Source organism: Lepidochelys olivacea, assembly GCF_965140295.1.
Source record: "Lepidochelys olivacea isolate rLepOli2 genome assembly, chromosome: 6".
NCBI classification, from domain to species: Eukaryota; Metazoa; Chordata; order Testudines; family Cheloniidae; genus Lepidochelys; species Lepidochelys olivacea.
Window position 1 is genome coordinate 113,881,621 of NC_140416.1, and position 17,367 is coordinate 113,898,987.

The 17,367-nt window shown below is 43.0% G+C and overlaps 1 protein-coding gene across 1 annotated transcript in view; it reads right to left on the reverse strand.

Annotated features, from left to right (window-relative positions):
- MTHFD1 (methylenetetrahydrofolate dehydrogenase, cyclohydrolase and formyltetrahydrofolate synthetase 1) overlaps positions 1 to 17,367 on the reverse strand; it is a 68,552-nt gene that overhangs the window by 13,966 nt on the left and 37,219 nt on the right. The window contains 8 exon segments of the mRNA XM_084632046.1: positions 613 to 713; positions 1,765 to 1,806; positions 2,978 to 3,117; positions 3,233 to 3,344; positions 7,795 to 7,863; positions 10,421 to 10,561; positions 11,326 to 11,402; positions 15,492 to 15,594. Of these exon segments, the coding sequence (XP_084488172.1) occupies positions 613 to 713; positions 1,765 to 1,806; positions 2,978 to 3,117; positions 3,233 to 3,344; positions 7,795 to 7,863; positions 10,421 to 10,561; positions 11,326 to 11,402; positions 15,492 to 15,594 (785 nt within the window).

The window sequence follows — 17,367 nt, forward strand, 5'->3', positions numbered from 1 at the left end:
CTATACAGAGGTCAGTGTCACCAGCATAATTCTTGTACTAGGAAGTAAGAGACTACCATGAAAGCAAATACCATTGTTGGTCTATGAATGGAGATCGGATGGATATAATGCACTTCTTAGAAAGGCCAAAATTGATACTGTGCTACATATCAGAAACTATTCACTTAGGATGGCAAATCCTTAGCTGATTACTCAGTTTCAGACTGGCTGAGATCTGCAACTGGAATCAGTTTAATACCAGTTCAAAGCTTTGTTGCTTGTATAAAAAGGGACAATAGCGACAGCATAGACTATTATATACTTAATCTTCAGGACACCAGAAGCATCTTCTGATCACAATCATTTAGTTAGCAAGAATGAAAATTACTGGCTCAATAAACAACAATCCTATTTTATCAAGATTAAAACTAGCCAGGGAAAGAATTTAAGAGATTGACAAAGGAGCTCTCTTAGTCATATTTATCAGACAATTTTGTTCAATGCAAGATACTAGTTGGTAGCAGTTTATACATTAGTTTATAGAAAGCAAGAAAAAGGTGACATTTCAGAATACCGGCACTTCACACTTGTGGAATGGCTGCAAACACAGCTCTAACTACTAGCCTCACTTACTTGAAAGCATTGACAGCGACTACCACGGGAGTGCCAAAGGTCCGGGCATTCTGGATTTGTTTGCCTAAGTTACTACAACCTGTTGCCAAGAGCTGAAGATTCTGCAACGATATCAGTGAGAAACGAGATACATTTTGTGAGGAGCAGTGAAACTTCGACCAGGAATCTCTGACTTTAACAGCAGATGAAACTAATAATGATAATAGTATCAAAATAGAAATAAGGCCTTAAAGACAAATTTTCATGCTGCAGCTTTCTACAAATATCACTGTTTTGTTGAATGACAGATAAGTTTCCTTACGGGAAAGGAATGACCATCTCTAACCAGAACAATGAAATCAAATGATTATTACTAGTTTAACAGCTTAAGATATCTTCAGTTAGTTTCAGCTGCCAACCAAAGGTGGAAGGAATCAAGTCTCTGAAGTCCTTGATTTCCTTTTAATCCATTCCCTGCATAAGCAGAGACAGAAGCTCAATAACTCCTACAGTAAAGCCTCATTTTCATCCATGACGCATTCTTGTGAAGTGTTGAATGTCATTAACACTGAATTATGTGACACTGAAGTCTGTGTTAACAGCTTTGGGTTTATGCATATTTACATTTGCAGTGTTTCAGGTTATCAGCATGGGATGCTGGCCATTTCATTACTAGTTGTGCAAAGGGGAATTCACACAGAAGTTCCACAAGCAAAGACGTGAGCCTCATTAATAAACAGGGGCCATACTAATTAGCAAAGTGTACAAATGCATCCATGTAAAGTTATGACTTTAACCTATTTCCCTTCCACACTTGCAAAAACAGTATTCCTTAATCTATACACAGCTCCAGCACTGAAGGGGTCATAGGCAGCAGAATGGAAATTACCATGAAAAAAATCAAGCACTTGGACAATTACATGAGCTCAGGAGAAACTGAAAGCTCTGAACACTGACTAGGTCAATAATGATAACTGCTTGAGAGAGCACAGCCAAACTGTCATTATAAAAATGAAACATTACAGGCTAAGATAATAGTTAGACAGCAATAATAAAGAAATACTCTGACAGCAGCAGAAGTGATGCACACTAGTTATTGGTTGTGCATTGCATGACAATTAAAGCAGCTGGTTAGCCGATGGCAACAACTGGATTTATAATGATCAGAATTACCTCTTCGGTGTATTCCTTTGGTAAGGGTACCCCAGCAGTGACCTGCAAGAAACGCAAGAGACTCCTATGAATGATAGCAATTTGCACTGAGTTGTATCTCATTTCAGGTTAAGAATTAGACCCTATTCTGCAGTCTTCTTTCTTCATAAGACTCTGTCATCTTTTTCTGAATACAAGGATATTGCAGAGTTACATATTCCGGATGTGACAGAGATGTCCCAGAGTGCAGAGGCTTCATTACAATAATAAAAACCAAGCAGGGCATGCATCTCTAATGTACCAAACAAAGTCATGTACAGCCTTCAGGGATACATTATTAACTTTTACCACTGACAGTCTCAAAACAAAAGCATGCACAGGACAGATTGTCAGAAGAGCCAGTGGCACACACAAGAGCCCATTAGAAAAAGGATGTACAGCTCTACAGTCCAGGCTGGAAAAATAACACCCAAATGTGATTCACTTTGCCAACAACCATTTTAGCTTCTTAGATCTGGGAAGGCTTCAGGGCAGAGACGAAGGCTACAGGGGATAATGGACTGGGGAAAAGACTATAGGGGAGCAGAAGGAGACACACGTGGAAGGCAGAAAGGACCAAGAGGGGATTGGCGGGGCAGGCAAGGGCTGACAACTGCAAAATTCTAGATTCGCTATCAGTGTGGGTGGAGGTTTCCAGTTCCTAGGAGAACTTTGCTTTGAGAGCTCTTTGGGACAGAGGCTGCATCTCCATACCACGGGGAGAGCACGTACTATGGTGTTATTTGGTAGCATCCGCAGAAACCATATGGGCAAATAAGACAGTGTAACAGGGATTTGGCCACCAGAGGAAGCCACAGCTGCCAGATTGCGTCACTAAAACAAGTGGTGAGTCTATGGAAGGCCAGAAAACAAAGCCTGATAGAGGGCTCCTCTATTGGAAGTAATTGCAAAAGTGCCTCTCCACTTAGGACCCGCTGAGGCAGCTGAGTTGTTCTGGAACTGCAGTGGTTAAAAACCTCCCACAGAATCAAATTTGCAAGAGTCAGATACAAAACAAAGTGTAGATTAATGAGCCAGACATATGCCCCTGGGATGAAATCCTGGCCCCAGTGAAATCCATGGGAGTCAGGATCTTAGCCTGCTTTTATCTCTAGCTACACACAGGACTTCAAAAGGATTCATTTATAACAAGAATTGTCCCTTGGGCCTACAGAAAGTATTGCCTAGTACTCACAGTGGGTCCTCCTCCATGCATTTTCAGAGCTCTGACAGTGGCAACCAACACAACCACGTGGGGCCGGAGGCCAGAATACCGGCACTTGATGTTGAAAAACTTTTCCATGCCAATGTCTGCTCCGAAACCTGCTTCTGTTACTGTAGGCGGAATAAAGAGCACATTAAAACAGTGAACAGGGAAGTCAGCTCTCTTTGAAAAAAAAACAAAAGGAAGTCTCTTTTCCAAGAGGAAAGACAGCAAACACAAATTTACCAACAAAGCCTTCCTGACCCACGAGCTTCAGTGCAATTTTATCTGCCAGAACAGATGAGTTGCCATGTGCGATGTTGGCAAAAGGTCCAGCATGAACGAACACTGGAGTCCCCTGGAAGAGAAAGGACAGGAGAAAACAAAAAAGGGAAGGTTCAGTACCTTCTGAAACTTTGCAAGGCTAAGGACCACAGCATTTGAGGTTGAGAAAAATACACTTGTGGCAAACAGCAGTTCTTAAAGCCTTCTGATCAAACGTTCATTCCCAGTAGTAAGAATCTGAAGCAAAAATGATTTTAATAATCTGCCGAAGTGGAGATATTAATCCTCCCAGGAAAGAGATGGTTAAATTATAACAATACTTTTCACTTCTGTAGCACCTTCCGTCAGAGGCTCTCAAAACATTTCACAAACATTCTATCGTCCAAGTATTACAGAGGGGAAAACTCGGGCAGAAAGATTACGGCCCACATTTTTAAAGGTATTTAGGTGCTGCTGAGCTCAGGTTCAATTCTTACATTTTCCAGACCAAAAAATAGTGCAGATTTATTCTGCTTGGGGCTGGGAGATAGAAAGGGTAGTGCAATCTAGTGACTGAAGCACAGGTCTGGCAAAGGGGACTCTTGGGTTCTAATCCTAGCCGTGCTGCTGACTTGCTGCATGACCTTGGCAAGTCACTAAGGCCCAGATCTGTCTATGGAATTTAGGCTCTTAAGTGCCTAATTCTTTCTGAAACTGATTTAGGCTCCAAAAAAATCTGGGCCTCAGATCATGCAGCATGCTAATCGCAGAGCTGGGATTAGAACCCAATGATATGTCTACATTGCAATTAAAACACAGCGGCTGGCCAGTGCCAGTTGACTCGGATTTGAAGGGCTTGGCTTAAGGGGCTATTTAATTGCAGTATAGACATTTGGGCTCAGGGTGGAGCCCAGGCTCTAGAACCCTGCAAAGTGGGAGGGTCCCAGAGCTCAGGCTGTAGCCCAAACCCAAATGTCTACACTGCAATTAAACAGTCCGTTAGCCCAAGCCCTGCGAGCCTGAGTCAGCTGGCACAGGCCAGCCACGGGCATCTATTTGCAATGTAGACATACCTCAGGAATCCCCATTCCCAGACCAGTGTGTTAGTCACTAGACTGGGCTGCATCTTCTATCTCCCAGCTCCAAGCAGAATAAACCTGCACTGGTTTTTGTTTAGAAAATGTAAGAGTTGAACCTAGCAAGTAGAGAATGCATCATCCTGGAGGCTCCTGGTCTCTGGGGGTATGCTACTCTGTAGCTGGGAGCAAGCCTCCCAGCCTCGGCATGCTAGTGGCTCAGACTGGAGCTTGGGCTCTTATGCCCCAACACCACAAGTCTATGGACCTGGGCTCCCAGACGCATTGCAGACCCACTCTGGGTACGTGTGTATGTGAGTGTAAAGAGGTTGTGTAGGTAAAGGGGAAGAGGGGTAAGGAAATGACTCTTTCTGGGTGATTCAGGCACCATGGTGACTGGCTCTAGGGAAGTCCTCTCCAGCCCTCCTTACACAGAGGAGTTACTTACCAGTAACTGGAGCTTCTTTCTTCAAGATGCGTGGCCCCTATCTGTGTTCCACCATGGGTTACACATGTGCACCATGCTCCCGGAGAATTTGAAAGCGGTGTCCGTTGGCTCACATATGAGCCTTGGCTCACCCTGTGTCTCCGACTGAGAGGATAAAGACTCTAGAGGAAGTGCCCGCAGCATAGACTGCATATTGGGGAGCAGTCTTTGCTACCACTTTTCCTTCATCTATCAACACCTGGAAACATGCTCTGTCCTGTTGTGGCAGACTGTTAGTGAACTACACCAACTTGGAGCAGTTCAAGAAGTCATATTTGGCCAGTAGTGCCTGATATTTGGCTATCTTGAGCGGGCGGCTAGATGACGAAAAGACCTTTCTCTCCAGTAGGTCCAGACATATCTTCTTTGTCAACAGGGGCAGATCAGGGATGTTGCTGTCTAGCCCTTTCAGAAGCTGCTTGGACTACCAAAGAACTGGGAGAGGATCGAGAAAACAAGAACTCAGACCCTTTGGCTGGCACTTAATAGCAGCACTTTCCAGCCCTCTTGAGGGCTGGAGCGCAGGTAGCAGGAGTGCGCCAAACAGCCCTAGCTGGCTCCATTGTAGCCTTATTAATGGGGGGGGGCACTATTTTGTTGGATCCAGATGGGTAGAGGATGTCCAGGAGTTTGTGCTGGGATTCCTGAACCGCTTCCACAGGAATCTGAAGTTTGCCAGCAATTCTATGAAGATAATTCTAGAACTGCCTGAACTCAGCAGGGAGGGGGAGACACAGGGGTTACCGCTTCCTCCGGAGAGGATGATGGCAGTCTCGCTGGCTCTGGCAGAACCGCCGAATCTGGTGTGTTTTGCTCTTCCTCTTCGGAAGGATCCATGCGGGAGATCTGAGTGCCTCCTTCAAGGGGAGGAAAGGAGTGACTCTCTAGCAGACCTGACCGACTCTGCAGGGGGGTGCCCGATTCCAGGGCCCCCAATATAGCCAGTAGGAAGGGTTGAAAGGGTGACGTGCAGGCTCCCATGTCACAGAGCGCCAGTGGCTCAGAGCTAAATGCGGAGGTTGCTTCCAAGGTGGTGCAAGTGTTTTGGGTGGCGGAGGAGATGTAGGGTAAGGAAACAAAGGCTCCTCTGGATCGGTGTCTCCCGATGAGGAGAAAACGGATTCCTGTTCTAGAGGCGGTGGTGCTGGAGGGAAGTTGCATCTCGAGGAAGGACCAGGCGATAAACTTCTTCAAGCAGTCAACATCTCTGGAAAGGAATGGACCTGAGAAAGGGGATTCCAGAGTGCACGGGACCCAGTTCTTTCCGAATTGAGAGGGATTGTGTCTCTGTCCAGACTATCAGAGCCAGAGAGGGTGCTGACGAGGACGGTGCCAGGATAGTCAGTGAACAGTCTTCAACAGCGCTGACAGATCCAGAGGTTTGGGAGGTGCCGATGACAGTACCGATGGAGCCTAACGTTTATGGACTTTCTCATCAAGCCTCGGGACTTAGGACACATTAAGTTCTCTTGGGCTGAAGTGTTGGGCTTGCTCAGAGCCCAGTCTGACTTCTTTGAAATGTATTTTGAGGAAGAATGTAGTCTCATACATATCCTGAGAAGATCCCACCACAGGGGGTCTATGGAGGCAGATTCTCTGGCACCAATGTCAGATTTAGCAGCAGGAGGTTCACTCCTTGCTGAGTCAGACCAATGTACAGGGAGGTTCCCTGGCCTGGGTCCGACTGAGGGCTCACGACTATTTCCATAAGGTATGTTTGGAGGTGGAGTTCCCACCCTTCTTGGGTATGGATGGGAAAGGAGTGGCAGATACTGCACCTTGCTGAGATGTGGCATTGGTGATCGTTGCTGATCAAGAAGATTGTGGGCAAGAAGCACAGAGTGTGAAATCTGGAGTCTTGGCCATAGTTCAGTACCCCCAACAATTAATCTAACACTAAAACTATGAACTGTACAAAATGCCAAAACTATTTAGCAAGGTAAATCATATTTTAAGGGATGAGATTGAAGCTACGGACACAGAGCAGTTCCGACCTGAACCAAGTGGTGATGAGAAGGAATTGGAGAGGTGATTGGTCTGCCCTGCCCTGCCCTTTATCCTCTCGATCCAAGGCACGAGGTGAGCTAGGGCACATGCACGGACCAATGGACACTACTTTCAAATTCCCCCAGCTCCAGGCGCATGCATAACCCACAGTGGAATACAACAGGAACCATCACTCGAAGAAGAATGTTCAGTTATTTATTTACTCAAACTGTGGGTAGGGGGTGGGCGGAGTAAAATGTAGCAACTGGATGTGGGTGAGAAAACATACAGATAAATCATCATCATCTTGTGCTCTACTCAGTGGTGAAAGGAGACAGAAACGGAGAGTGGGGGCTCTCGGTGCGCCAGCCAAGAAGGAGGGGGAGCTGCAGGGGACGCTGCTACCCCAGGCCAGGGAGAGAAAAGGGAGCTCCCCATTGCTTTCAGCAGAGGAGAGGAAGCTGCACTTCCTTGATCCCCCTTACTCTAGCTCCCCCTTGTTCCACTGTAACAACCAGCAGGTACTCAGACTGGACATGGGATCATAGGTCTCACATCTGCTCCTTCACCCCAAACCACAGTCCCCTTTACAAAAATTCTGCTGGAGAACCTTGTGCCAAGCATTGGTAGGAGGAGAGAAGAGATCAAGTCACTGGGAGCTGGCATGAGAGTTCCTTCCGGCAACCCCAAAGCCCTTGGGGACAAGCGCCCTTCCCCTGGACTAACAGACACAAAATTTCCTCCCTTTAATTAAAAAAAAACAAACAAAACAAAAAAACCCAACCAAACAAACAAAAAAAACAAACAAACCGGAAACATTTCACATCCCCCAACTATTGCTTGAAAGAATGAACAAGAGAGGCAGATCCATTTTTACAGGCATCAAATGAAATTAAAGCTTTGCAATTAAATCAGCTTTTCCAGGCTTCATTTTGAGTTTGCCAGTCTAGTGAATGTACATACCGAAGCGGTCCATGAAGGAGTGTATTGCTCACCTCTAACGTCTGCATGAGATTTGGCTTCACTGCATCTTTCATTAAGACAGACAGAGCACCAGTCACTCCCTAAGGGAACAAAGGAGAACAGAACATCAATTCCCAAGATCTACTAAGGCTGTGTTCGTACCATTCTGAAATTCCTAGTCAACACCCAGGCTCTTCCTCCATTATGGTGATCCTTCAAAGAACAGAGCTAATAGCACTTACTGATGTACCAGTTTCACGATTCAATGTGGCCCACTGAAGAATGCTATGTGGTCTAGTCATGCAACAGGGGGGAGATCACTGCAGTGAATAAGACACTCATGTGGAAACAGTGTATTGTGCTAACTGCCTCAGCTTCTCTTTCAGTCACAGCATTATTTCCTTTCATTGATGGTATCTAATCCCATTTAAGATATTAAAAAAAATCTCCATGTCTTTAATGTATTTTTTTTCCCACTTTTGTATCTAAATTTATATTTACTGGCCTCAGAACTAATGCATCCAACTGCCACATTCTGGCCAGGTCTGTCTGGCAGAAACAATTTTTTAAAGTGAATTTTGGTGCTTGCGAGAAGTGCCCAATTGTCCTCACTGGAGTCTGAAGTCTTCTATTTATCCACAGCATAGGCTCAGCAGCTCACTGCTCCACCCTGGAGCCTCAATCCTTCTGATGCCTGCAAAGGGGGAGTGAGTGACCTTATCTTCATGCACATTCCCCATCTATTAGAGTCATTGGAGAGGGCGTTTTTGTGACTGACACCAGTCCACTAGGAACTGAACTGAGACCACTACAAAGCCCTGGCAGTAACAATTTTAAGTCACTACCACCAATGACTGGATTTGAACAAGTGAGCTAAGATCCATCATCAGTCCCTTGAACCTTCCGGTCTCTTTCACTGAGACAATTTTATTCTCAGCTGGATTGTAGTATTCAATAATACACAAGGAGAATTTGCAATTATTAAAAAAAAAAAGACATACCGATTCATTTAATTCCTGTTTCAATCTCACTCTGAGAAGGTTTTGTTCGCATTTAATAGATTAATTTTAATTTTACCCAGCTCCAGAAGAAAATAATGAAAAACTGCAAAGCAATATTACTGATACTAGACTTCTGTATAATTCAATGGACCCTTAGATAGTTTTAACTATTCCCCCCAAACTCCTCGACTGTCTTTGTATCCTACGAGGAACTTGTAGCCATTAAGTTTTGCTCCAAAATTTCTAACTTTCAAACTTCCAGACAGAACAGTGATATCATTGCTGCTGTCTGTGCCATGTCTGAAGGGCCTGGGCAGACAAGGCTCCCACTGAGTCAGCTAGAGTTTTGCCTGTGTAAGGCCTACAGAGGCATGAGGAGGTATGCGTGTGTGTCTTTACTGCATTACATTGTGAGACTGGGCCGGCCAAATCTAGAGGAAGACACTCAAATGGCCGAGAGAAGCAGTGAGTTAGATTTGATGAGATCCTCTACTTTGCAACAATTAGGTAAAGAACAATTATAATTCAAGACTGATTTTACCCAAATTCCAACCAGTATTAACGCACCTCCCTGACAAAGTGCTCTCTGCCTGAGTAACGAACGTTTTTCTCCCCTCCCTGAGGTTCTGAACTAGCCAGGCCTGTTTAACTGGGAAAGTCTTGGGGGCAGGAGTTGACATTTGAAAAACTGATTAGTGGATTAGTCACACTGCTCCCATTTCTTTCAATGGACACTGTGTGGCTAAATCCCCTAGTGGGCTTTGAAAGCCTCAAGCAGGGCATTTTCAATGAAGGGCGCCCAGTTTTGGAACTTAGCTTAATTGTTCATCTGCAGAGCCCAAATCTGCTGAATTTTTGGTCATCCTGCAAAGTGACTATTCCACCAAGATTTAAAGTGGGGCACGATGGATGGGAGGAGCCTTAATATTAAGATATTTGTAACAGTTTCTAGTTTGAGATATTGGTGCAGTGGGTGGATTTTTTTATTGGTGCTTTTCATACAGGAGGCCACTTTTCTGGAAGGGCTCATTCCAAACAAGGTGAAATAAACGGAAACATTTCCAAGCATCTCCCTGTTGTGCTGATTGTGGCCTTCGGCAAACGAGGCTTTTGAAAGATATAGTTCCAAATTCAGCCATGACTCACATCTATGTAGGCTCAGGTGGGTGTCAAAGGGACATTGCTAGGCAATGGACAGCGAGTGTTCTTTTTAGTGGGAAATAGTGGACTTTTTTTTTTTAAATTTTTTTGCAAGGCTGTTTTCTGGAGACCCTGTACTCCTACAAAAATGCAGCCATTTGTGAGTGATTCACCTTAATCACAGTATTTTTTGCCATTGCATATTTCCCCATTAATTCTTAGGGCTGAAACCTCATCTTGACACATAGCAGATCGATCCCACTCACACAGCCTCCCAGCTGCCCTAGCATCAAGGGGACTCTCTCTCTTCTCAGGATGAAATTTGAGCCTCATTGAAGTCAAAACTCAAACTGAAGTGAATGAGACCAGGATTTCATCCTTAGTTTTCAATAGCCTACAACCCCTCCTATGTGGAACCATCTTCTTACATCTTCTTATTGTTTTACATCAGAGGACTTTCACTTGCAACAAGGAGAGTTTTACATTTAGGGATGTAGCAATTATATGGCTCTCTTACAAGATCATCTGTAGTCACTGGCTCTCCTTTCTTGCTAGAGGCTACCACCATTTTGCCCAATCGTCTTCTCATATCCCCTAGTCCATCAGTGAGTGCCAAGACTGCCATAATTTCACTTGCCACCGTGATGTCAAACTGGGCCTGTAACAAACAAAGAGGGGGGGGGGGGGGGAAGAGAAGAGAAATGTCAGGGCTGCTAAGCAGAAATTTTAGCTGCACTGAATTCTTGGAAATTTATTTTTGCCATTTTAAAAGAAACAGATCTATAGTATCACAACTAAGAGTGCTTAAAGTTCAGTGTTTAATTAGGGTTTTTCTACAATTTAAAGAAAAATGGACAGGCACCACATTACTCTACTAACATCATATGAAAATATATTTCTCTAGGCACATAAGCTGGTTAGTAATGTAGCATCAGAAATCCAGTATAAAGTTTCATGCCAGAATGTATTTTAAAGAGCAATCTAAGTAATTGGTCTCAATGCTGCAGCATGTGGGAAAAAAACTACTCGTCCCTATAAGACAGAAAGTCCCTGGAACAGCTGTAAATGGTTATTGCTGCACTAAATAAAATATAATTCTGCATGGCTTGGTTTTAGGTAAAGAGACTCTACACAGATCATTCGAGTCCACCATGAAACCAATGTTCAAGGAAAGACTTTTTTGGTGACCAAATTTTAAAACCAAATGAGGCAGGTTTTGGGGTGGGAATTTTAATACTGCTAGGGGCTCTGCTTCACATCCTCTCACCTTCATTTGAACAGGGAGACAGCACAATGCACATTTGTTAATTCCTAGCGGAAGAAAGGCTCACAGAGGTGAACATGACAATTTTATTCAGGGATTGTTTTTCTCATGCTTGCTTTTCAAAGGGTTAAATGCCCCAAGAGGCAGGAACCAGTTACCGTTCGCGTGAAGCCCTTCTCTGTCGGAGACTGTCCGATAGTGATCTTCCTCAGGAACCTGTCATTTGTGTCCATCACTGCAGGGAGCGGGGAATTGCAGGGAGTAAAAAAGAAACCACCACATTAAGCTAATACATGTGATTTCAAACTCTGAAATATCCATTCGGTCACTCAGAACATTGACATCCCTAAGAGAAGGGATAGTGATGAGAAGGACCATACTCTTTAAAAAACTAAAATACTACTACTAAATACACAACGCTCAAACCTATAGATCTTAAAGCCCTTTTACAAGCTATTACTACATCTTATTTGTATTATGGTAGTATCTAGAGATCACAACCGAGATCAGGGGCACATCGTATTAGGTGCTGTACATACACATAGTAAGAGACAATCCCCTGCCTAAATAGCTTACGATTTATGCACACAAGACAAAAGGGAACAGAAGTATTATAATCAAATATTAATAAAATCTAGCTCTTATATCACGCTTTTCATTCCTACATCTCAAAGAATTTACAAAGGAGGTCAGTATAGTCCCCATTTTACATATGGGGAAACTGAGGCACAGAGAGGTAAAGTGACTTGTCCATGGTCACCCAGCAAGCCAGTGGCAGAGCCAGGAATAGACATTCAGGTCTCTTGAGTACTGGTCCAGTGTTCTATCCACTAGGCAACACTGCCTCCCCATTTTACAGGTGGAAACTGAAGCAGAGAAAACTCAAGTGACTTGCCCAAGGTTACACAAAGACTCTGTGGCAGATCTACGAATCAAATCTACAACTGCAGTCCCAGCCCAGTCCCTTAGCCACAAGACTACCCCTCCTCTCTAAAGGGGACTTGACATTATCCCTCTGGCTGTCTCATCCCCATCAGGCAACAACAAGAGATTGGGAAAATACTAACGGATGAGAGAGAGAGAAATAAGGACCCACAAAGAACTGAGTAAAGAAACGCTCAGACACTACTGTTTTAGTATCAAACAGTTCTTTCTTTCTGCATTTCGTAACAGAACTGGGTGTGAGAAATATTCATTCAGAATTCACTACAGACTTCTTATTTCCAGTCAACTGGTTGCAAGTTTAAATACTTCACAGTATATTGCCAATGATGTTAGTCTCATTAAGTTCTGGGAGCCGGATATGAGAACACATTTCACTTCCCATTTCTGAGAGATATAGGATAATGTCTGGATTCAATCAAAGAAATTAAAATAAATCAGTCCAATAACTTTTTTGGTTTGCTTTTGCTAGTAAAATTCTAACCAGCCTGCTGCACAGACCAAAGGGATCATATTTTTAAAGCACTAGGAAAGCACGAACCTCAGTCTGTTGCTGATATTTGCGAAGTACATTCCTACAATACCTCCTAAAGGACTCTACTCCTGACTGCGGGGGTTTGGATTGCAAACATGAATTTGGATACAACTTGGGATCTTTAATCACACTGGTTTTAGAAGCATCTCTTATAGAATGAGCATGGATTTTTTGAGGTAGGAGGTCCTGAATTCTAATCTTAGCTGCATCGTTTTGCCTTTGTTTCAATTTCCCCCACCTGTAACATAAGGACAGTTGGCTATTGCCACTGAAGTTGGGGTAATGGTTATTTCCAGTGAACTCATGGGGTAGAGGGAGGGTGCAATATCTGTACAGGGATTTGAAGATGTAAAGTGCTATATAAAAGGGGCAGTGTCACCCATTGACTAGAGAACCAGACCGGGACTCAGGCTACCTGGATTCTATTCCCAGTTCTATCACTTGCCTGCTGGGAGACTTTGGGCAAGTCATTTCACTTCTTTGTGCCTCAGTTTCCCCCATCTGTAAAACAGGGACAAAGATACTGACCTCCTTTGTAAAGCGCTTTGAGATGTATGGATGAAAAGTGCTATAGAACAGCTAGATATCGTTATGTAAATGCCAAGTATGATTATTTTAAGGTATTGAGTCAGTGAGTGATTTTAAATTTCTTTAAAATTTTGTAAAACCTTTGTAAAAACTAAACTGAAAATTAGTAATGTAATCTTAATATAAAGTTTATAAGAAAATAACTTATAAATGCATTTTTTAAAAACCTGTCACTATCGGTAGGGTACCTTGTTTGTACGTTACAGAACTGCCATAGGTAAAAAACCAAAACACTGAAAATTAAATCAGCAAACAGGCACTTAGCTCTACTCACACACACTACTGACCTCAAATGACTTGTGTGCTTAAAGTTAAGTAAGTGACTTAAGTGTTTATAACATCAGGGGTTAAATTTGTATTTTTATTAAAAACTTCACTCTGAGCAGTGTATAATGTTTGTGAACATAAGCAAAATTGCTTCAGTGTTAAAAAAATGAAAAGTCAATTTAGACTTTCAATACATTGATGCTGTCAACTTTTTGCATATACACAGGCCAATCTTTTTAAAAAATAGGCTACTAAATCCATATTTAGGCACCTGAGTGTTAGATTTTCAAAAAAACAAATAATTAACTTAGTCAAAGCATTTCAGCTTCCTTGACTTATGGAAGTTCAATACCTCAGAAAACAGGATTGGTTGCAAATATAGCACAGGATGTTTGCTTGTCAATGTTGCGTTTGAATTTGTACCATTCTCCCAGTAGGATGTTAATGAGTTTCTGGATTTGCCTTTTTAGTATAGATAATGAAACTTCTTAGTTCCTAACTGTAGTAGGATTTCAGATTTTACGCAGACGTTATTTCTACCAAGGCTTGCTCTACATACAGATTTTTGTTGGTATAACTATTTCACCTAGGGGTGTATGTGATTTTTGTTTTTTAACTGCTATGGATACACCAATACAAGCCCTAATGTGGATCCAGTAATACCAGTGAAAAGGTACTTTATATAACGAAAGCTTTTTCCTTTACAAGAAGTGGAATAAAGCATGTTAAACTAGACCAGTATAGTAAAAGCATTGTGTGTGTTGACAAGGCCTAATTAAAGAAAAGTACAAAAAACACACTTCAGCATTGTAAGGCTATAAAATGGTAAGAAAATAAAGAACTAGAAACATGAAAATTTTAGAAATCTGATTTAAAAAAAATGAAATTTTTTTAAATCAGTTTTTTTACAAAATTGATTTTATTGTTATTTAAAACATGATTTTTATCCACCCTGGTTCGAACTACAATTTAAATACTCAAGAGACTACATTCTTTTCTTAATGGAATGCCACAGACAGAAGAAGTTTAACATTCACTTCAGAAAAGAGTTATTCAGGCTGAATTACTGTTACTCAAACATTTCTTGCAATTAATAATTAAATACAGAGAGTTAAGCCATCTGTTCCAAGCTATTCTAGAGGAAGTAAAGGTCCAAACAATGCTGTTTGACATTAAAAATCACTGTTTTAATTAATCAGGTATCATTTCTTCCTGGCAGCTGTAACTGAACCAACTAGGATAGTAGTGAAATCGGTCAATGAAAAGGTTTAAAATCTGCTAACAGAATGACTGGATTAAATTCTACCACCCAGCTAACACAGAAGTGAAATTAATGGATTGAGACAGGAAAAATAAGAGGCAGTGGGGCAGCTTCAGAGCTGGCGTAGGTCACCAGAGCGAGCTAAAGACCTGACCCACTCAGTGGTAATGCGAAGGCTGAAGCTGAAAGCCCTGTTGGAGTTCGCACGGAAGGAATAGTACCATATCTACCCTAGGGACTTACCAGCATAGTATCTGAGCACCTCACAGTCTTGCATTTATCCCCACAACATCCGTGTGCAAAACAACTTTGGAAATCTGTCCCCATGGACACGCAGGAAGTTGGTGTCAGGGCACGGAAGTGAACCTGGTTCTACCAAGTGCCAGGACGGAGCTCTAAAGACTTCCCTTCTTCTCAGCATGGGGAAGACTAGGCAGCTAACCAGGGCTGCCAATCTTTGTATTCTCTCACTGAGCTACTGGCAAAGTCTGAAATACAGCTTTGTAGCAATTAACTAAATCTCACCTGAGCACATCAAGATTCAAGCCATCTGTGTCAACTGCTCTAGGACTGAGACTGAAAGAAGAGCCCCAAGAGTGAATCTATCCCACTGAGCATGCACAATGTCAGACCCCCCGTTGTGCCAGTAAACACAGCTCCCTGTACGTTTACAACCCCTCTTTTCACACATTTGTCCTATCTGGCAGTTCAACTGTCTATTGCTCTGGTACCTCTTTGCCATGTTATGGTGGCTGGATCAATATCCAATCTCACAAATTTGTTTCTCTCTTCATCCGTCAATGTCCCGGGGTCAGTTTTCTCAATACCCAGTTTCTGGGGGGAGGAGAGGGGAAAAAGGAATAGTCAAAAGGTTGAAGGAAACGAGCCTATATTAAAATGAGGAGCCTTCGTACAGCAGCTTTCCCCATTTTTAGCAATAAACGGAGGGAGAGGGTGCCTCCCGAGAGCTACTTCTCCCTGCATAAAGCAGGGGTGGAGAATCTGTTTCTGAAGCAGTGTGCCACTAGGTAATCGCAAATTCTGTCAGAGGGCAATGCATATAACACAGTCCCTCCCACCAGAGGGAGTGTCAATGTCAACACAGGTACAAGACAGCTAGTGACATTTTGAAGAGGAAGGGAAGCCCCTTCCATCTGCATCCCTAAGAAATCATGCAAAGCTCTACCTTACGTGCCAGGTTCTAATCATCAGTTTTGTGTATTTATACACATTTCTCTTTACTTAACCTGGGGGGGGTCATTGCACACTGCCATAAGTATTAAAACACTGCTTCTTCAGAATGCTACATACAGTGCACGAAGGAGGCACTAAACAATTCAGTCACAAGACGGTCAATATCCCAGAAAGCCCTGCCTGAAGACCAGGAACTTGTTGAAGATGGGCAATTTGCCAAGATGCTTAACAGAGAGGCATTACCTCAAGGAGCCCGATTCAAGTACAAGCTTAGAAATGAGTGAAGCGATGGAACTGATTTAGGAACAGCAAGCATTTTATTTAGACAACACAGTCCTACATGTCACCAGAAGAGAGGCAAGAAGGGACAGGTTCTCCTGTGTCGCTCTCCTGAGCACCAGGGGTTCTCAGAGGCAGCAGGTCTACGTTTGCCACCCTTCACACCTCCATATTACAGCCAACAGCGCTGCGGCAGCAGGGGACTGGCCAGGGCTCCCTGCAGAGCCTGTCAGTAACACTCCATATAATAGGCCTGAGCACTTGACCTGACATAGCCCGGCAAAGGAGGAGAGACTGAAACTGGCAATCAAATGTGAGTATCACATGGTGGAGACATTACAGCCAGTTAATGATACAAAAATGTAGAGCCCCCACAACGAGACTGTTGTTCTTGCCCTCCCAATGGACACCTGTTCTGGATGTACAACATAAAAGTAGTCGTACAATTCTGAGTGCCTCAGGCTATGTTAATAGGTAGGCCAACTGATTAACCCGCAGACAACTCCAATAACTTCCCCTGAACCTACCACCTAGATGATCTTGTCGCTACTGTGAAAGAGAATTGCTAAAGAGACCAGGAACACACGGTGGCCCATGCTTTTTGCTGACAAACGACTCCATTTGCTTCCCAAGTTCTAGTCATTTAAATGACCATTGAACATCTGTGTAGCTAGAGGAGAGGAATTCAATGGAGTACTTTTTCCATGTAAAAACTGACACACAGAATGTGCAAATAAAATACGTCTCTCCTTTTTTGCTCAGTTTGTATTAAAACAATTTCCAGCAGCTCACGTTCAGAAGGCTGTGTTTTTGTGTTCACTGCCACAATAAATACCACAGCAGGAAATGTTCATCTTCAGTTATGACTGTGTATTTGGGGCAAGGACTATTTATTTCTGAGTTATGCTGCATCAAGGACACTGAAATAACAGTTGATTATTTATAAGGGGCCCTTGTTTCTTCCTAACTTCCTTGTAGTTTACTCATTCACTGAATAGCATATAAAGTTAGACTGAAACCTCTTCAAGGACAGGGCTGTGACATGTCTTTAGTTGGATTGTGGGGTAATGCATTTTTGGATGCTGTGTAAATAAATACCAACAAACAGACCAATGTAAGGTTTTTGTAATTTAT